Source organism: Podarcis melisellensis, assembly GCF_964234715.1.
Source record: "Podarcis melisellensis genome assembly, chromosome: 5".
NCBI lineage: Eukaryota > Metazoa > Chordata > Lepidosauria > Squamata > Lacertidae > Podarcis > Podarcis melisellensis.
In genome coordinates this window covers 43832024-43853451 of record NC_138537.1, presented here as the reverse complement: position 1 = coordinate 43853451, position 21428 = coordinate 43832024, and the positions used below count along the sequence as shown (strand labels likewise).

General features: G+C 41.3%; 1 protein-coding gene across 5 annotated transcripts in view; it reads left to right on the top strand.

Annotated features, from left to right (window-relative positions):
- The window catches only part of SEMA4G (semaphorin 4G), a 94295-nt gene that overhangs the window by 34032 nt on the left and 38835 nt on the right, over positions 1-21428 (top strand). For all 5 annotated transcript variants that reach the window (XM_081912271.1, XM_081912275.1, XM_081912273.1 and 2 more), the window contains one exon: positions 9508-9754. In XM_081912271.1, coding sequence (XP_081768397.1) covers positions 9634-9754 — 121 coding nt within the window. In that variant the 5' untranslated portion in view covers positions 9508-9633. The remainder of the gene's footprint in view (positions 1-9507; positions 9755-21428) is intronic.

Here is a 21428-nt window from a genome sequence, read left to right as displayed (position 1 = left end):
TCTCTTAAGTCTGTTATTTATATTAGCCATATAAGCATTAGCATATGTTGCTTTCACCTTTGTACGTAGGAATGGAGTGCTTCATGATTTCTTAACATATTTGTAGAGGTCGTTTTTCTTGCAGGAGTGTTTGGATTTGTTTGGTTTGTTTGTCTTTAATTGTAACGTTTTAACATTAAAATAAAGCAGAATGAAAAGGTGCATTGGAGTGATCCATATATTCAATAATATTCATAATTACTGCTAACCTAATTAAAGCCTGCATGTCAACAAATTTTCAACGCCTTTCGGTGTTGTTTGCATTAGAATAATGAACTGGCTAATTTGAGTCTCTGCTGTCTCTGGCTTCCTGAATCCTCCAATTCTAGTATGCCAGCTGGATGATGGCAGAAGCTCTGTGTAGAGTGTGTCATAATATAATTAAGAGGGCACAAGTAGTTGTTTTCAGTGTAGTGATGGATATTGTATATTTCCCTTCTTCCTTGCTCTGTGGTTTTCTGCACCTCTCTTGAAGGCCCCCATAGCTACAAATACACAGCTTCCTGGTTTGTGATCATATGAACATGATCTTATGTGATCATAAGAAAATAGCAAGAACCTGCTGGATCAGGCCAGTGACCCATCCAGTACATCATCCTGTTCTCATAGTGTCCAACCAGCTGCCCATGGGAAACTTGCAAGCAGGACATGAGTGCAACAGCACTCTGCCCACTCTGCAGTTCCCAGCAGCTGGTATTCAGAGACATACTGTCTCTGACAGTGGAGGCAGAACACAGCTATTGTGGCTAGTGGCCATTGATAGCTTTATCCTACATTGATTTGTCTCATCCTCTTTTAAAGCAATCAAAGTTGGTGGCCAACTCTACTAACTGTGGGAGCGAATTCCATAATTTAAGTATACACTGTGTGAGGAAGTACTTCCTTTGTCCACCCTGAATCCTCTGTGCTGTAGGGCTGCAGTTGGCAACCTCAGCAGAAAAATGGTTTTCCACCACGGTCCTACAGCATGTTTCTCTTGGAGCAAGCAGGGTACCTGAAAGACTGAGATAGGAAATGAAGCTTCTGATCTAGCTCTGTGGAATGGCAAACTCTGTGATCTCAACCAGTGTCTGTCCAAGCACCTCTGATTTTAAATGAAACAAACAAACAAACAAACAAACAAACAAACAAACAAACAAACAAACGCTTACATGATACAAACATGTTTACCTTATCTAGCCTTGCAGATATTCTCCTGTTGTGAATGGCAGACAGCAGAGAAGCAAAAGCTGTTAGGAGCCCGTCCTACTCTTGAGTAGGACCCTGGCAAGACACATGCCAGACTGGCATGTTCTCTCCTTCCTGGCTGATCGTTCGGGAGCTTCAAAAGCTTTCTTCTGCCCGAACATCACAGCGACTGATGCCAACAGACATCGGCACACTTAGGGATCCGCAGAGTGTTCGCTGTTTGCGTAACAGAACTCAGCAACTCAGCATTTTGGCTAATCTACTTTATTTATATATAAACATACATGGAGCACTGCAACATGGCTCCCTCTCTCTCTAGCATCAGACAGCAAAGAGAGAGAACAAAGGACAATAGTCCCACTTCATGGAACACTGCAACACAAGCATCTTGTCTCCGTCACTTCCCACACTGTGGAGTCAAAACATGCACCGTCATGTGATAAGACAACAATCCTATGACTGCAATCACGGAGCAGGAATCTTAACAAAAGCCTGGCTCTGTTTTTGTGCTGATTAATGATAATCTAGTAATGTTCATCACTCTGCAAACCCTAGCTTAATGAAAGCTGGTGGCATGAAGGGAGGCTATTTTTTGCTAACAGGCATGTGGGAGAGCATTTTTAGAGCTGGCAAAAAACAGCAAAACAGAAAGCAATGATTGTTATCTGATTTGAAATATATTCTGAGTTGTCAAATACAAATGACTCTTCCTTCTTTGCGTGGGTTCCTTCCAGCATCTGTCGGACTTGCATAACTCATAGCTAAATGTGTGTGTAGCCTCCAACCAACAGTAATGAGGTTGTGGAAATCTCCTGGATAGATTCTTCTCCTTCCCCAGCCTCTGCTGCGTTTTGTTTTGTTTCTCCTCTTAGAAAACAGCTAAACCTCATAAATTGCTATCTCTGCGGGTGGCCACCTGCAGCTTTCCTTCTCCCCTGGAGCCGAATTTGAGCCAAGGTGACTTGCACTAATTGGCATGGGTGGGGTGGAATCAGGGAGCAACAGGGAGCTTTGTCCTCATCCTTTCGCCTTTGGCAGGTACCCGTTTAAAATTAGAAACCTCCCATAAACAGTGCCATCTGCTGCCACCCCAACAGGCTTCCTTTTATAGCCTTTTCAGTGGTGTTTGGGAGTACCTCCTACTTCAGATACAAAATCACAACAGTGTTGTATTGGTAATGTGTAGCACTGTGGAAGTGGCTAAGGATGGGTAGGCTTGAGGGGGGTTTAAATCCACACACATTGATGCAATAAAGGAGAAAAGTAGGTGTGTGCCCTGCAGAATCCCATAGGCCTCATATACCCAAGGAGAGAAGGTAGTTCAGGACTGAACTAAAGTACAGACTTTTTGTCCCCAACCACAAGCCCATCAAGAAAGAGGCAGCCCAGAGAACATATTCTTGACTATCACGAATTCACCGGAAATGGTTGGAAAGCAAACAGTTGCTTTCCAACCATTTCCAGTGAATTCATGATAGTCAAGAATGTGTTCTCTGGGCTGCCTCTTCCTTTCTGGAAGCAGCTGCAACCACAAATACCCATTTTGGGTTCATATTAGCAGGCAGAGAGAAAACTGAACTCCCTGAGGGACTTTAGTCCCACCATTTAATTGGAAAAGCATTGACTGTTGGGCAAGTCTGAATGTCTCCATGCCACTGGTGATGTAGACCAGCCAGTTGGGGCAGCTGCCATGTTTGAGAGAATCCTAGGCAAGGTGCCTTCTGGCAGCCCCTGGAAGGGACAGCTGTTGGCAGACAGGCAGCACCAGGGACAGTGCTTGTGAAGAAAAAGGCTGGGCGAGGCTGTTGAAGCCAGTTGCTGCACCTTCATTATCTCTCATGGCCCTGGGCCCTACCTGTGATGGGATACGGTGCTGAGGATAATGAAGATGGCAGTAGTTGCCTCATCTGGTGGTTCTCTTCACAGCACTGGTGCATTAACTTTATTTCTTTTTAAAAGCGATACCAGTGTTGTTCATGGTGGCACTCCAGGGGCAGATGCATCAGCACCACGTAGTGCTGATGCCAGGATGGTGATTAGTCCTGAAAAGCCAATTATGAGTAGACATTGTGCCCCTGAGCTTAGGGGAAACTTTTGCTTAGCAAAAGGCCAATGAGTCTCTCAAATGGGGAGTTTTAGGAAGTGGGTAGAAAGGGAGAGAAGCAAACTTTGGCTCCCTCCTCAGTAAACTTTGGAACAAAAATGGAAAGTAGTAAAAGATAAGATGGCCAGAGCTATGATTCGGGGTGGCTATAAACCCAGTATTCCCATGGGCTCCATTGGAAAGGAGGAAAAATTGTATTAGGGATTAATTCAGATTTTGTTTTTCATGTCAATTATTTACTGGATGACGGTCCTGTCTCTGACATGTTTTTCACCCTATTGTTTTATTTTCTTACGCTACAAATGCAAACAACACAATGAGCAAAATGACTCATAATAAGAACAAAGAAGCATAGAAAGCTGCCTTATAATGAATCGGGTTACTGGTTCATCCAGCTCCTTATTGTCTATACCAACTGGCAGCTGCTCTCCAATATTCCAAACAGATTCTCTTCCACCCTCCTTGGAGATGCTGGCAACTGAACATGGAACCTTCTGCATGCAAAGCAGGTGCTCTACCATTGACCTATGGTTTCTCTAAATGGGCAAACTTTGCACTCCCTGAGAAACCAGCCAATTGCCTACCGTGAATGGGGATGCACTCCCCCTGAAGGATCAGGTTGGCAGTTTGGGGGTGCTTCTGGACCCAGCTCTGTCACTGAGGGCTCAGGTAGCCTCAGTGCTTTTTACCAACTGTGACCAGTTTGACACCTACAGCCAGTGCTAGACTGGGAGAGCCCTGGCCACAGTAGTTCATGCACTGGTTACTTCAAGATTGGATTATTGCAATGTGCTCTATGTGGGGCTTCCCTGAAGCTGCAGTTAGGGCAGAATGCTGCAGTGAGTTGCTCACAGGAGTGAGGCCTTCTCAGCATATAATGCCTATGCTCAGAGGTCTGCACTGGTTTCTGATCTGCGACCATTAGTATATAATGCTCCTAACAACCTGGGACCACTTTACCTGTGAGATTGCCTTACCCTATACGTGCCTACTCAACTGCTTCAGTTGGTGCCACTTAATACCCGTCCTGCATCTGTAAGAACTTGATCATTTATTGTGGCAGTTCCAACACTTTGGAACTCCCTGCCTATTGATATTGAGTGCCTTCACTGTATTCCTTTTGGCACCTGCTGAAGACCTTCTTATTTAGGTAAGCCTACCCAGATGTTTAGAAAGCTTGTGTGAGTTTTCATTTGTTTTAGTCTATTCTAGTGTGGTTTTAACTTTCTGTATGTTTTAAATTATGGTTGTAGTTTTTTTAGTGATAATTTTATTATTTTCTCTTTTTTGTAAACCAGTTTCTACAAATAAATGGCCTATACATTTTACAAAATAAATAAGTCCTCTTCTTCTGACTCAGTGCAGGACTTGGGCTGATATCGATGGCAGATTTTATCTAGCTCCTTAAATTCCTCAGTCTTACAAACTATTGACAATCATGTGCTTCTTGTTTTAGAGCAATGATACAGTTCCCATGTCTTGCTTATGGATGTATGCAAACATTTGAAACAAGCCCACTAGTAAAAAGGCAATCTGCTTTTCTTGTGAGGTTCCTTGCCTGTATGCATAAAATTTATTAGATTCTGCAAAACAGCTATGTCATAGTATTTGCAAGCCTATTATGTAATCGTAAAACTTGCACATTCTTCCAGTTCTGAGCTATTCATAATTTCTCACCTTTCAGCTTGTGAATTATAAATGCTTTATTGTTGGAAAAACTCCACTTCGTTCCATGTGTCATTTAATTCCATGGCACAACTGGCACAGTTAGTATTACACCCCACCTCCATATGGGTTCAGTGGGATATTCTGGCCTAACATTACCATTTCTGATGAAATTTAAACCCTGGCACAGTTATGCATATCAAAGTGTCTCTGCTTCTATCTCCATCCGACTCCATTCCAATTCACCTGCATAAAGAAGCACATTGACGTCCTCTGTTAAGAGGCTGCATGTATTCCTGGATATGAAGCATACTCCTCTTTCTGTAGAAGCTCCATATTTCCTGTGGATATGATAATGTAACTCTGCTGAACAGGAGTACTGAACACAGCTGATAGCTACAATGCTATTATGTTCAGTGCACATTGTGTGATTATAGCTAGCATGTCTGCCCTCCATACTAGAGGCTTTCCACAGTGTGTAGGTTCAAAATGAAAGATCTTTGTATGTGGTAAAGGGAAGTTTGCAAAAGCTTATGGAAACTTTCTTTTATGGAAACTCATTTTTCAATGTAGCCCTTTTCACTTATGGGTGTTGAAGATTTTTCCCCAGTGGAAATCTGTTCGGCTTCCTCCTAAAAATGTCTAGGGCAGAGGTGGGAGACCTGTGAGTTGGTGTAGTAAATGGTACTTTTTCAGACTCCTGGAAGTGAACTGCATGTTAGAATGCCACCCCAGACTTTTGAAAACGACAACACCTCCCTGTGAACACCCCCCCAAAAAAGCTCAACAACTTTTGGCCATTTCCCTCACCCCCAATTTTTTTTTGTTGCAGTCCAAAAAAATAGGGGCCGTCTTATACATGGGCCCATCAAAAAAAATTCCTTCTAGTAGCACCTTAAAGACCAACTAAGTCAGTTCTTGGTATGAGCTTTCGTGTGCATGCACACTTCTTCAGATACACTCTGAAGAATCTGAAGAAGTGTGCATGCACACGAAAGCTCATACCAAGAACTGACTTAGTTGGTCTTTAAGGTGCTACTGGAAGGAATTTTTTTTGTTTTGACTATGGCAGACCAACACGGCTACCTATCTGTAACATGGGCACATGTTATACACGGAAAAATACAGTACATACTACTTTTAGAGAAGCCTTTGTCTATCTTTCTGGTGTCCTAGCACTGTAGCTGCTTGGTGAGGAAAGGGTAGGTGAGAAATCTGAGGTTTCTTTCTATCTGAAAAGACAGATTTATAGCATTGGAAGGGACTCTGTAATCCAACCGTAAGCTGCAAGGTAGAAAAATCCATCATGAGTCCCTCTGATCCAGATCATCAAAACACTCAAGCAACATTTATTGAAAAGTTCTGTATTTTTTGCATGCAGAACTTTAAATTATTTTGGCACAGATATATGAACATGAATTGAGAGTACTAATAACAAAGGAAATGAACTGAACAGAACACATCCTTGTCTTGCACTTTCTCTTTTAGCAAGAGTGTTCACCTACTAAACTTGTGACTTTCTTTTTAACCAGTAAAAGGAGGCATTTGCTGACTACTCCACAGCTTGCCTTGTTCTTCAACACATTGCTGTAACACATTTTAATTAATACAGCATATGTCTCTGAACAACTGCTGTCGAGAAACACTCTTGCGTGTGATTTATTCTAGTGATTGTGTGCCTGAGATGATGTGCTTGCGTGCCTATGTGTTGATTATGTTAGCTGACATCATGCTGATATTGGGGTATTGGCACGCCCTGCGAAGATCACATGAGGATGGTTCTGGAGTATTGCCACATTCCGTAAGGAAATTTTCTGTCTCTTATATACAGAATCAACATTTAGCCTTGGAGAGGTCAGATTTCATTAGTGGATGTACACATTTGGTGTTTGAATGTTGCAGGTATCGTGTTTGATAGTGCCTCCAATGTGCTTCCATGGAAAGAAGGCAGAATTGTGTTGGCCATATTGATAATGTGGATAGTATAGATGGTTTTCCTCTGCTACAAGTCTTATGGGGTTAAAATGTCTTTGTTGATTTTGTTTGAGAAATAATGTAGTATTCTGAAACAGCATGTTAAAATCTTGCTTGCTATTTTTTGTGCATAATCAAATGTTTAAAAACAAAAGTAAAATATTTAAAATTTCAAAATATTTTGAATGCTTTTTTTAAAAAACAAGATTGTTAGAAGACAAAGAAGAAGTAAACATGGAGAATAACTATTCCAGTTCTTAGGCATGCTTCAGCCTTTTGGTCTTCAGTGGCATATAAATATCAATTATCTGATTAGCTGTTCCAGGATTGTCTAAATTGGAAGTCACGTTCTTGAAACAAAAGTATCACATCCTCATTCTTCTGGGTATGGATCTTAATTGCATTCCTCCCTCAGGTAAACATACCGTGGCTGGGATGCATATGGTTACTTGCCATAGTTCTAATCAGGTGTTCAGAACCCGCAAGAACTCATGAAGCTAGCAACATCCCATTTATGATGATTCATGATCTGCTCAGTCTTAATGTGGCGGCGGGAGGCACCCTCTATGCAGGTAGGGTTTCCAGCATGGGTCTGGGAACATTAATTTAGCAAATCTTTGCTGTTTCCTACTAAAGCTCGGTAAGTTAGTCAGTTCCTGCAGGGATCAGGCTATAGCTTATTGCAGAAGTGACTGCTGTAGATCCAGTACATTGTACTGTACATGCTGAGATTGGAGCTAATTTTTAATTTATATTTTTGAACTTTTTGAACTTCTTTCTGAGAGGAAGAAGCTGTGTTATTGAATATATGTGTTGGACAAGGAGTGCAAGTGGAAATGTGTTTGTTATATTTATATCTTGCCTTTCCTCTGAACTCAAGACTATTATTTGCACCCAAAGCAACCTTGTTACATATTCAAAACCAACTAGTGAGGTTGACAGCTAGCGGAGATTTGATACTGGGAGCGCTGCATTCAAAGCTAACACTCTCTAGCCATTGTACAACACAGCTTTAGAATTCTTTTGCAGGCTAAGCTGAATTACGCCATGGAACGATCGCCAGTCTCCACAGCTGCTATGACATAATAGTTAAGATGGAGAATCCAAAACTTGCCATAAGCTCTCTCTGAGTGCAGTCCTCTCCTCCAAGGTTAAGCATGTAGAGGACTGAAGCCTGTCTCAAAGCATAATATCAACCTACCTTACAAAGTGATTGTAAAGATTATTGAGATAATATATGCCAAGAGCTTTGCTATATCAGTTCTAAATACTGTACTAAAAATGCCAATTATTAAAAGAGGATTAGTAACTAGTATAGAATATTGAGCTACATGGTAATTTTTAACAGGAGTTTGCAGATCAAGCCTTGCCCTGAAATTGATCTTCGATGAAATAAACAACTGTTACTTATGTGAGTTTGAATTAAACCACTGATGTTGCAAGGCATAAAAATGCAAAATATCCTCATTTAAGCACTTTGCTTGTTGTGTTTAGGAGTTTTAGTGCCTTGCATAAAATGTAGGAAGATGGAGAATAAATCACAAATAGCATCTTGTTCTCTCCACGAAACATTTCGGCCCAAATGTTTAATACATGGTATTTAATGATGCAGAAGGAATTGCTAACCTAAATAGCAATGCTGCGCCTGCTGTAGCAGAGCAACGTCCAGAGTGTGAACGCATCCCTGGAGAATCCAGTTGTGTGAATGTTTAGCCAGTTGTTAGTAGCCCTGGGATTTAATGAGAGCAACTTTCGAAGCTTGGGAAGGGAAAACAGTCTTTGCCTTTTAAAGGATCTTGTCACGACTGCCCAAGACAATTTCCCATATGCGACACATTAGCTGGCAACTGGCGGTTGATTGCCTGAAATGAAGCAGAAGGGAAATATGAAATATAGACTAAAAAAAAAAAAAAAAAGAGTACAACAGAGTTATCTGGCGAATATTAAAGGTGCAGGATTGGGAATGGTAGTGCTAAAAAGGAGTGGAAGGATGAGGAGGGGATATAGAGTTCAGTGGGAGGCTTGGGGCACAAGTCAACATGCAGTAATGGTGGGCAGTAGAAACCAAACTTAAGAGATGGTGGGTAACAAAAGCAACCAGCCTTATTTTGTATCTTCCAAGTTCTGGGAATGCCTAAAAGCCAAAACCAGAGAACCTAGACTGTTGTGGTTAAGCAGATTCTGATACATCTACATGCTTGGTTTGTCTTTATCGTTTTGGATAGTTGAAGTTTTTTTTTTTTAAATGTAACAACAACAGCATCTAAAGGAAGAAGCATACACAATATATATAGCAGATCCATATGCTCAGCATAGCACCAGAGACTCTGGAAGCAGGAGGAGCAATGTGATTTTGAGGGCTTTGCAGACCTTTTTGCCACATTTTCCATTTACAAGTGAGCAACACACGAAGAAGGCTTGAGTTAGTGGTAAATCTTGGGGATAAATTTTATGAGCTATGAATTCTTTTAGCACTATTAAGAAGTAATTTATTATTACAATTATTGTTTTTTAAAAGCTTCTATTTTGCATTTCAGGAATCCCTCTGTGGCCTCCAGTGACACTCATCAACTCAGCAGGAAGGTGCTCCAACCGTCTCAAGGTTTTCTTGTAGAAAAGGGCTGTGTTGCCCAGTGGGCAGCAGCCTTTGTCAACCAGGAAGAATGAGAAGGAATGTACCCCTTTATCAGATGGTTCTCTTTGTGGTTGCTACAATGGGATATCCCTCCAGACGCTCTGCTGTAGATTTGGATGCCACACCCCGAATGACAATTGTCTATAACGGTAAAGAAGCTCTCCAGGTTTGCCTGATTTATCATGAACCACTTAGCTGGGCAAGTTTGCAATGTATAGGAAGAAGAGAGATCTATGTGCCTAAATGGTGATGCTTCTTAGCTGCATACATCTTGGTATGCAAATCCCATTCTCTCTCCCTTTGTTATCTCAATGTTTGAATTTTGAGCACTTATTTACATGATTTCAGCTTTCCACAGTTACTAATGTATGTATTGACAACCTCCTCTGGTGTATATTTGCACAAGAAGTCAATTACACCGACTGTTTTGGGTAACCTATACTTGCTATGAATGGTAAAGCCCACATAGTTTTACCTATTCAAAATGTTTTTCTTTGAAATTGTTTTCATGGCCAGTTATACTGAAAGTGGAGGCGGGGAGCCCTTATTAATCCTGAGCCTCTTGATCTAGTAAACAAATCTTAGTGTAAAGCAAGTTAGCAGAGACTTTCTCCGTAAACAGGCCTTCAAATATTGCTGTGAAAGATCCCTCTACTGCACTGATGCAGCCTATAATGTGCAGGGAAAATTGCTTTGATGTTAGGGGTGGATGCAGTGACATAGAAAGGAATCTGTGGCAAAGGTTTTGCAGTTTGCTGTCTGGTATCCTTATGTAGTCTCCTCTTATATGGGAATGGGATGAAAGTTGGCCATTTAGGAGTTGACAGGGCCAGTGCTTATCTAGTCCATAACCAATCACAATTGGGAAAAGGCAGAGAAAACCTGTTGTGGGCATATAAAGGGAATTTATTGATCAGTTCTTGATTCTTTGACAGCTTTCTGAATGTTGCAGACTGGGAATTGCTGGTGGAGCTTCTTGGAGATATTTGCCTTACGTATGATTTAATACTCAAGTGATTAAGGCTTTGTAGTTTTGCACGTTTTCTGTCAGTTGTGCTGTCACAAAGTAAAGATTGTAGGAAGCTAAGCTATTGGCTTTAAAGACTTGCAGAAGATGATGTAACCCGTTACAAGAGAGATGGAGAGGAGGAAGGAATGCTCTGTTGTATAAACTTCTTTCTACTTCATTTTAAAAAGTTGTTTGTGTGTAATAATCAGGGCATTACCTCTCCCTTTTTTATTTTCCATTTAATGATTTTTATTTTTTAAAAAAGCTGCTTCCAAATATTGCAATAATACAGCTCTCTCTCTCTTACTTTTTGTATAAGATTTGAGATGTCTCATCTCACATTCAGGTGACAAAATTGTGATTTGCTGCTAGGGTTGTCTGCAGTGTTAGAATCAGAAGTTGGCATCATTGGGCACCTCCCAAAACCCACATCCCAGCATGAGGTCTACTACTGTCCTATGGTCTTGCTCCATTTCCTCTTTGATACCGATTGACCTGTCCTCTATGTATGAAGAATGACAGGATCAAGGGGAAGGAGCAGTAGGTTCCATTTGCCTTTCCATCTCCTGGGTAGTGATGCAAATTGATCCCCAGGGAAGAGGATACTTGTAGTGCTGAAGAGAAAGGTCCACTCAGGGAGGAGTCTTACTGAAGGCCTCTTTCCCAAGGACCCTGCAAAATCTGGAACTGGCACTGGATGCCAGACCTCCATGGTATTTACAATTGTTCAGTCCTTCAATGCAAATAGAGAGGAGATTGGAAATGACTATGTGTTGTGCTTTAGTCTATTACTTTATGATTGGCTAGAAGGCTGAAGATGAAAGGCAAATATAGGTAGATGTACATGCCACAGGTGGTTAACATGAGGTAGAATTAAAACCATGACAAAACTGCTGATACTGTGTAGAACAAGGGATGCCAAAGTGGTGCCCCCTTGATTTTGTTGGATTACAACTCCATCAAATTTCAGTCAGCACAGACTGCAGTTAGGGATGATGGGAGTTGTAGTCCAGCGACATCTGCAGGGAACCATCTTGGCTATCTGATGTAGAAAGAGCACAGCTTGGTGTCATAATGATGACAGTGGCATACAGGCAATTTTCGCATTGTGGTATGCTTGGAACAACAAAGGAAATAATCACTTTTGAGAGGCTTCCGCTGGGCTCCTGCCCTTTTGTCCCACCTTTCTTTCCTTGCCTTCCTATTATGGAAGAGGGAGAGAGGGAAAACCTGTTTTGAAAGCCGTGTGGGAGCTGCCACTGATTATTATATGCCAGATTGGTGCTGTCAGCACTGCTGTCTTTCGCCTCAACATGCATGTCTGGTTACATCAGCATCTTGGGAGCAATCTCCTCTGCTCCAGTTTCCCGGGGACCCTGAGGCACTACGAACACATGATCACAAGCTTTTCTGAGAGTGCAGGAGAAGGGGGTCAAGAATTTCCTTCTGTTTGCCTTTGTTACCTTGCACTCAAATCTCCTGTCTTGGGTAGTTTATCAGTTCTACAGCAGTATTCATCAATCCCACCACCAGAGTTGCTTAGTAAAGCTAAGGCTTTGTATAATCTGTGCTCCCTCCTTAATGGGAAGGGGTGTGTGAATCAGATTTAAGGGAAGCACAAATTCATGTACTTTGAATAAAAACGTTATGTAATTTAAAAGCGAAAGGACAGAGTTCCACCTATTCCATGGCCACTGAGGTGTCTACTTTCTGAGTGTTCAGCAGACTATTTCCTCTGCACTTACATGTGTCCCAGTGCATCTATGCTGGTTTTAGAAACAGTGAATGCAAAATGTTATTCTTAAGATTTCAGATTCTGAATGTGTGTGTGTGTGTGTATGTGTGTGTGTGTGAGAGAGAGAGAGAGAGAGAGAGAGAGAGAGCGCACTATAATATGTAGCTTGATTTGAACTATTAAATTTGTCAGCTCAGAGAGTGCTGGTTTGCAGAAATTGCTGCTTTTCAGTTGTTGGCTGGCTACCCATAAAACATTTTTTAAAGGTTTTGACGTAAGATCCATGGGTAAATTATAACAATTCAGTTAGCTATTAGTCTGGGAAGACATAGTTAAACATATGACAGGGTCCAAACGGTTGGAAGTTCAAACTAGAAGAGATCTGAAGATTGAAAAACATGGATTTAGCGCAGTGAACCATCAGGCAATCCTGCTAGTGAGTTCCCGATTTTCTAATGGCTTTTAGTTAGAATTGGATGCCTCTCTAAGGAGCTGCTCTGGATGATTAACAGCCTCTTTTCCCCAAAACAGCATGTTATTAATCTAGGATTGCTACACTGAAGATTTTTTAAAAAATGTTGCCCTATCCCTCCTCTGAGCTGTTAGGGTTCCTTTGACCCTTCTCAGAGGATGTGGCGCTTAAGGAAACAATGAGTCCTTTTTCCTGTTAAAAAGATATTTGAAACATTCCCAATGAAACGCTTCCCAATGATACAGTTGGTGATACAGGAAATGTAACATTAAGCATCCATTTCTCATGGTTTCCTTCCTTACACCCTCCACTTTCAGCCCACTGGTGTGGTAAGTTCTGTGTCTTACATATTAAACAATTTACAGTTATCATTCTTCATCAGAGATGAGCAATTGACTCTTAAAGTTGTAATGGTGTCTCTAACACGTTCCTGGCTATTGGCTATTCTTTGTCATTATTGTAACTACATGCGGCAATGGTAGTCACAATGTTGGTCATCCATCAAGTGGCTGTTTAGGATAGTTATTGTACTCCAGGAGATGACAGGGATCCATCCATCCTAGTACTGCTTGGAAACTTGTGCTTCTGCTGCTTAGGAACAAGAGGAGAAGCAAATGAAGGCTTGAAGCTCTGTGGAAGGAAGGAAGCACCAGGCCACAAATAATCTATGGAAACAGAATCCAATGAACACTGGGTTCTGTATTGTTAGGAGTTGCTGACCACTGCTCCAGATGGTGAGCTGCATGAGTGCAGTTTTTCAAGGGCTTCCTGTCTCAGTGGCACTTAGCTTAAATTACAAGACAACCCGAGTTCTGTTGTGCTTATGTGTTCCCTTTGATCGTGACTCTTGGCTTGTTCTCTGGCTCTTTATTATTAGGCTTGAGCTGCTAGTTTCTCACCCAGCCCTGACAAGATTTGCAGAATGGTACAGAAGATTTGATGAGTATCAACTAGGGGTATTAGTGGTGGGGCTGATTTGCTCAGCTCATAGAGGAGGTGGGAACTCTGTTGTGGCTCCGGATTGAACCACCAGCTCTAGGAGCTCAGTGGCCAGCATGGGGGTGGAGTAGTGTGACTATGTTAATATTTTGCTTAGGGGTGCCCTCAATAATGGTCAAGGTATTAGAATGGGCCTTCTTACCACACTACTACCTGCTGTGATAGATTGGGACAACTAAAATATGAACTGTGTTCTACTATCCGTAGTGTCCAGAGAGCATTTGGAATTTCTGTGGAATGAAGTGCTGTCTAAAGGAAATACTTATCAATGGAACAGCAAGGCATTCCGTGCCAGTACTTGGATAAATGCAGCTCTGAAAGCCTGTTAACATATTTCATGTGGGAGGGTGTTAGCTGATTAATGGCTTTTAAGTTCATTGTTTTTATTTAATTCAGTCTGTTAGACAAATTAAATAAATAGCTTAGCATATTAAAGCAGACTACTCTCCCAAGCAGCCTTGCTTCACTGTATTTCCTCTGTTTGTGTCAGAGGAGCAAGACCTACTGAACGAAGTGCTCAGTATATGCCATTGATTCACTTCTACCCATTGTCTGACTCATGGGAATGTAGATTATTGATAGCAAGGTTACTGTTGATTAACATCTTTGACTGGAAGTTGCTACAATTGAAATATGATTTAAAAAATTAAGCTACAAATAATTCATTGCACCTCAATTATGGCCTATGACAAAGGTCTCATTTAAGATCTTATTCTCCATTCCCCCCAAAGAAGTCACATCTCCCTTTGAATATACAAAGCACAGAATGGGTTCTGTCTGGCAGGTAGCTAGTTAATGCTGCAATAGCCCATCTCCCAACTTCCAAAAGTAGTGTGGCTGACTTTTGATTGGTTAGCCACAGCCATCAGTCAGTCAATGTCCACCTGGGCCAGAACCGTTTAAAAAGATGACTAATGCCAAACAGTCCTTAGTCCCTCAACCTTGCCATCTATGCTGCTATGTTAGATGAGAGGCCTCTTTGGAAGTAGCTACAATAGGACAGACTTTCCTTTCCTTTTAAAGTACTGTTCTGTTTTTACCTTTGCCTTTCTCTGTTTTTTAATTCTTCATAAAGTTCATAAGATTTGGCTGTTGGGAGTCTTGGGAGCCAAAATGTGAAGGTTCTCTTGCATGACTGGCCTACCTCGATGGGCAATTGGAATGAAGTACCTTCTTCCACCAAAGTGTCCACCTTATCCCAATAATTCAAATGGGAAATGGTCATTTTGCTGTAAACTGCACCAGAGCTTTCTGGGAACAGCAGAACATACCTACACATTTCACACAAATGTGTATATCTAAGTTGTGTGTGTGTGTGTGTGTAATGAAAAACACCCTGGGGAGGCTGGTCTTCAGCAGCCTGTTTGGTATAGAGGTCCAGCAATTTCAAGCCCTCATTTCAAGTGGTGTGTAGTCATACCCACTGCCTGATTTTCAGCCTTCCTTCCTTTGTGTAACTAGGGCCCCTCAACTTCTCTGCAGATTCCCTGGTGCAGTGTGGGGGGTCTTGCAGCTGGCGCAGGAGCCATGACTAGGAACTGGCACTCAGCCTGCAGGCTTTTCTCTGAGACTTTTCCCACAAAGCATCGCTAATTGCATTATGGCTATCTGGCAGCCAAACTGAGAAGACCACAGTCCTTACCTTGTAGAGGTGGCATTTGGATTAGCGAGTTTAACATTTTGCAAATGTTACCTAATGCCAAATGGAACAGGAGTAATCGAGTCTGTTTATGGAAATATTTTTTTACATGTAGAAACAGCTAAACCTTGCCTGACACAGGCATTATTTGTACAATCAAAATACCAACTTGGGTGCAGCTTAGTTTTTGTTGAGAACAAGTTGGTTTGATCTAAAATGCCTTGTTATGACAGAAATGTGTTAGTTGCTGCTGCTGCTGCTGCTGCTGCTGCTGTGTGATTCTGCTAGTTTATAAAGCCAGTTTGCAGGGATTGTATGCCCCATCATGCATATAGCTGTCTGAGACATCTTGATAACTTTAGTAGATTTCTGCCAACCTCTGCTCCCCTCCCTCCTCTTTAAGTTATTCTACCACTCATGTAAAGGTCTGTATAGTTAAAGCCATGGTTTTCCCAGTAGTGATGTATGGAAGTGAGAGCTGGACCATAAAGAAGGCTGATTGCCAAAGAATTGATGCTTTTGAATTATGGTGCTGGAGGAGACTCTTGAGAGTCCCATGGACTGCAAGAAGATCAAACCTATCCATTCTTAAGGAAATCAGCCCTGAGTGCTCACTGGAAGGACAGATCATGAAGCTGAGGCTCCAATACTTTGGCCACCTCATGAGAAGAGAAGACTCCCTGGAAAAGACCCTGATGTTGGGAAAGATGGATGGCACAAGAAGAAGGGGACGACAGAGGACGAGATGGTTGGACAGTGTTCTCGAAGCTACAAACATGAGTCTGACCAAACTGCGGGAGGCAGTGGAAGACAGGAGTGCCTGGCGTGCTCTGGTCCATGGGGTCACAAAGAGTCGGACACGACTAAATGACTAAATGACAACAACAAACCACTCGTGTATGGAGGGAGGGGTTAATATGAAATCCTTGCATATAGATCATAGCATCTAAAGCATGGATGATTGACCTGTGGCCCTGTAGGTTATGTTGAATTCCTACTCCCATCAGCTCCAGTCAGCATGGCCATTGGTCACGGATAATGAGAGCTGTAGTTCAGCAACATTTGGAAGGCCACAGCTTCTCCACTCCAATCTAAAGAGTGAGATCTTGCTGAGGTTTCCCATGGTTAGAGAGCGTGCTTTTTCTCTGCAACCATAAAAACAAAGAGGTTCTCCTCTTCATTTTCCCCAACTGAAGACTGTAGTTTTCAGTGTTCTAACACATTTTGATGGCCTGGACAACATTTTCAGTAAGCTAGCCTGATTAGGGTATTTGCATACGTTACCAATTTGCATAAAGAGCTGGATTTTGTTACTTGCAGTGTCAAGAATAACTGATGAAGCATTAACGCATCACTTTGGAGATTTGGCTTTGGTTCTTCGGTCTGCCACTCACTTCACAGTGTAAACTGTCTGCTCTGTCAGCTCTTTGCATTTCTTTTGACACAATTCTATGTACTGGACGTATATTCAGAAGCAGGTCTTCTGAGTGAGGCTTACTCTCAAGTAAGTGTGTGTAGGTTTGCAGCTGATAATTCAGTATCTGCACATACAAGCTGAGGATTTTGGAAGTGCTCAGCACCGAAAAATATGAAGGCCTCATAGCTGAACTTTAGAGAAGCAAAGAGTAGAGCTGTTCCTGAAATCAGCTCACTGCAAAACAAGTAATGAAGTTAGCCTTGGGGTTAGCATACTTTAGAAGTGGCATAAATATAATGGGGAAGAAGTGAACTGATGTAACATATTGGTGCCGTTTGTGTCTTTTTTTTACACCAGTGTTGACACGGGTGTATGAGTTGATAATGCTATTTTATTTTATTTTTAAGCCCTAAAAGACTCTGGACCAGTTAAGGACTGTCTTGCTCCTTATGTCCCTTCCTGAACACTCTGATCATTGGGAGATATACTCTTGGTGGCGACTCTTATGCCTCCTGTCTGCTTCACAGTTGTTAGGAGCAGGGTGTATAGCACTGTATCACCTGCTTGGTAGAACTTTCTCCTGATTAGTATCAGACAAGCATTTACTCCCTGCCCCCTGGCAAAAACTTATTTTATAAAGGCAAGCATTTACAATGCCAACTTTTAAACACGTGCTCAAAACTTTTTTTTGTTCACTTGGACATTCCCTGAAGTGTGACAGATTGCTGATCATGGCAAATACTATTGTTCAGTAGTTTGTGGTGTTTTTATATTGGATTGTATACCATTTTCTTACTCCATGTTAGCTGATATTTACATCTGTTAACTAACTAACTAGTTTCTGATGGCCACTCCAAAGAGAAAAGAGCCCTTTTCTAAAGGGCTGACTTCCAACAGGGGTGGACACTGCTATGGGTTAAATGTTTCATGTAGGGCCTTGCGTTTGAATATTTGCATGTTTCAGGTTCAGTTTGATTTGTAAAAGTTTGGTACAGTGGATGATGTGTTAGCTTTAGATGTGTGGAGGCCCTGTCTCAAATTCTTGCTTTATGGAGTACATGCTGTAGCTTTCTGTGCTAATTACTTCACAATGTACTTGTTGGGATTTACGGTATAAAGAATTATAAATTGCATCATGCTTGAATTTCAGTGTTGCTGAAATTCCTTTGGCCACCAAAACCCATGTTTTGCTACTATGAATTCAGACATTTTAAAGTCACCTCAGTTCTCAGAAGCATTTAGATTAAAATAAAATAAATAGTCAGTATGCAGGGAGGCATTTGATGAATTCAGGTAAAATTTTCCTGAGGTAATAGTAGATCATGAACTTTTAAGGGCTTGATGTAAGGGAGAGTGGCCTCATGCTGTTGTAGGATGTACATCTATATTTGTCTTTTTAAAAGTTATATTTCAGCGGAGTCATTTATTGAACATTAGTATATCTACAAATTACAAAATACTTTTCCTGATTTTCCTGATTTTCCTTCAAGTTATTACTTGAAAGGGCTATAGTACTTTTGATTTCTGACTTCTTACTTCTCATACTGACAAAGTTTGTTACTTCCAGTTGTTGTTGTTGTTGTTGTTGTTGCTGCTGCTGCTATTTTTGACTACACATCCACTGTGGCAAGAGGACTGCTCTCTTCATTTGAGTTTTTGGAAGCAATGGAGAGTTGAGCCTGTTCCCTTTCCAAGTCTGATGTGGTTTGACAGCTCCTTTGTGGGTCTTTGCCTTTCGGATCTCGTAGGAGGATAAATGGCTGTAGCTGGTCACTGAATGATGAATTTTAGCAGCTGGAACTGCATCCATCCATGAAATAGACACGATGCAGACTCCCCTGAGAGCTAAAAGGAGTGATTGAAAATTAATATTGTTTGAATTGAACTCCTTAGGCCTTTCAGTTAAACTCATAATGCAGGCAGCAATTACAATCGGATCTGCTACAGCGTGTCACCACAGCAGAAAGCCTCTTGTTATTGTTTCACAGTGGTATTGGCGGGCATGCAATGTGTGGGGTAACACCTCTGAGTAGTGCATGTCTGTTGGTATGTGACTGGGAGGAAAGCATTGGAAGACAAAATGTATTTTACCAGAGGACTCACTGCTTGGCTCATCCAGATCTGTACACATCCATTTTCTATTCAAAACAAGCATTAAATACAATATCAAGAAAAATGATGGCCTAAATATCAAACTGTCTTTAGCATACGAGGTATTCACTGGAGGCATGTGCAGAGGGACAAGTCTTCTGGATATCTGCTGTAAGAAGGAAGGTGCTTGTAAACATTACGTGTCCTTGGGTGATGTACGCAACCATGCCATAGGAACAGTTTGAAAAGGTAATTGTAGGAACATGTTGGAGTGTTTGCAGTCATTCTTGTAAAGAGAAGGAGGGCTCTTGAGAAATTCTTGTGGCAGGCAGCTCTTGCCTGAAGCTTATGTTTCTAATGGAGCTTATAAAAGGTTCTAAAACAACCTGTTTTATGGTTTCTTAACCCAGAGTTTATCACCCTTTCCCCCCCACCCTGCTACTTTGAAACTCTTGCAAGAGAGAGTGAGAGATGTTTTTCTTTGAAGGACATCCTCCCATTGCAGAGCTTAAATGTGGTAGTTTTGCTTTTCAATCTCCCAGAACCTGCAAATTAAGTTTCTACAGAATCAAACTGCAGCAGCAGAAGAGGGATTAGGACCATGTGAGATGCAAAGGAGAAAACAGCTCTGATCACTCAAAATAATAATTCTAATTCGACTTGCAGTGGATTACATGTGTTGAATTGCTCTAGTTAATGACTCAACGTAATCCAAATAGTGACAGTTTTTATTACATTTATACAGTATTCTGCCCTTTCCCCACAGTTTTGTTTCTCAAAAAGAAAAGAAAAGAAAAAAGCACTTCTGTGAGATTGGCAGAGGTGAACTTCCACCTAGTCTCCATAACTGAGTGCCTAAGGCCAAATCACTGCAGTGCATCGTCTTAAGTTTGGAAAAGTCTTTTTTAAATGGGCTGAATTCAGATATGCTACTTTATGTATAATCTGAGCATCTGGATTTTTTGGTAAAGTTTATTATTATTATTCCTCCATGTTATAATTTATTTTAAAAAAAGTGATAACAATGATAGGATCAGACAAAAATTAAAAGATGAAAAACAGCACATGACTCCGACCATATGTTGAACCATTCAAAAGATGTGCAAATATATTGGAAAAATTAACTTGCTTTAACATCAGCTTGTGAAAATGATCTGCGAATATGTACTTAATTTGGCTAGGCAGCAAGGGCTCTATTCCCTGGCAGGTGGGATTTCATTGGTAAACAATCCAGGATTGTGGTATGAGATTGAATTCTGTTGCTCTGGATTCTAGAAACTGCCTCCCACCCAGTCTCGGGCAAACTGATTATTTTATTATTGAGAGCAATGGGGTTTTTGCTGCTCAAGGGAGCCATGAATTGTAACACCAGCAATGGAAGGAATCGTCTGAGCCTTATAAGAAGCTGTGTGAATGAAGTTCTGTGTTGTACTATTATTGATGTTTTAGATGTTTGTGTACAGTGTCATTTAATGCTTTTACAAGCTCCCCTGGGAGTGCCAATTGGCACTGAAAGCTGGGATATGCATCAGAACAAGGTAGTTTCCATAGTGCTCTCCAGATGTTGTGGTCTACAACTCCCATTAACCTCTGGCCAGCATGGCCTATGGGCAGGGATCATAGGAGCTGTAAATCACAACATTTGGAGGGCACCATGTTGTCTACCCCTGCATTGGAACAAAGATGAAACAGCTGGGGGTATGCTCATCTCAAAACTGTGAAATCATGCATATTTTACGGGATGATGTATCAGTTCAGTCCATAATCGGTTGCCTTATCTTAATAAAATCTGAGAAAACTTCCCACCACATTATCTTAGTGTGGCTGAAATTTGAGGAGGAATTTGTGGTCATAAGAAGAATAAATTACTTAAGGGGCCTCTAAGAGAGCTAATCCACATTGGTACTACTGAGTGGTCTGGTAAGGAGAGGCAGCTGTTAATACAATCTTGTTCCCTCTCAGTGACTTGAATAGTGCATGAAGTATGTATCCCTGCAACCCTATATTATAAAATACCATGCTGCTTTAAACCTCCCCAGCATGATTACTGGGCATAGCTATGGAGGCATCCTCCAGACCCAGTAAATAACATTTCATTTTTCGACAGGAGTGATGGATGAATGCGGCATCCTTGCTGAGGATAAACTGAGAAACAGCTGTCATTGTACAGAGCATTTAGCTATTGCTTATTGTTAAAGGCTTGCTGCTTGGGAAAACTACTCTGATAAAACTCCTGGCCAAGACTGGAGCCTTCAGGACAGACAGCTGCATTGTGAGAAGTGTTTGCTGGCTTCCTCCCTGGGATTCAGGGCAGACCTTGATTTCTTTTGGTTTCTTTGTGATCTTTTTGGAAACAGTTATGATAGCATTGTAAACAAGCCCACAAAAGTTCCTCTCCTGGTTTTTGTAAACTGATTTGTGGTTTTTAAATAATCAAGCGGTGTATAAATTTCATGAAATA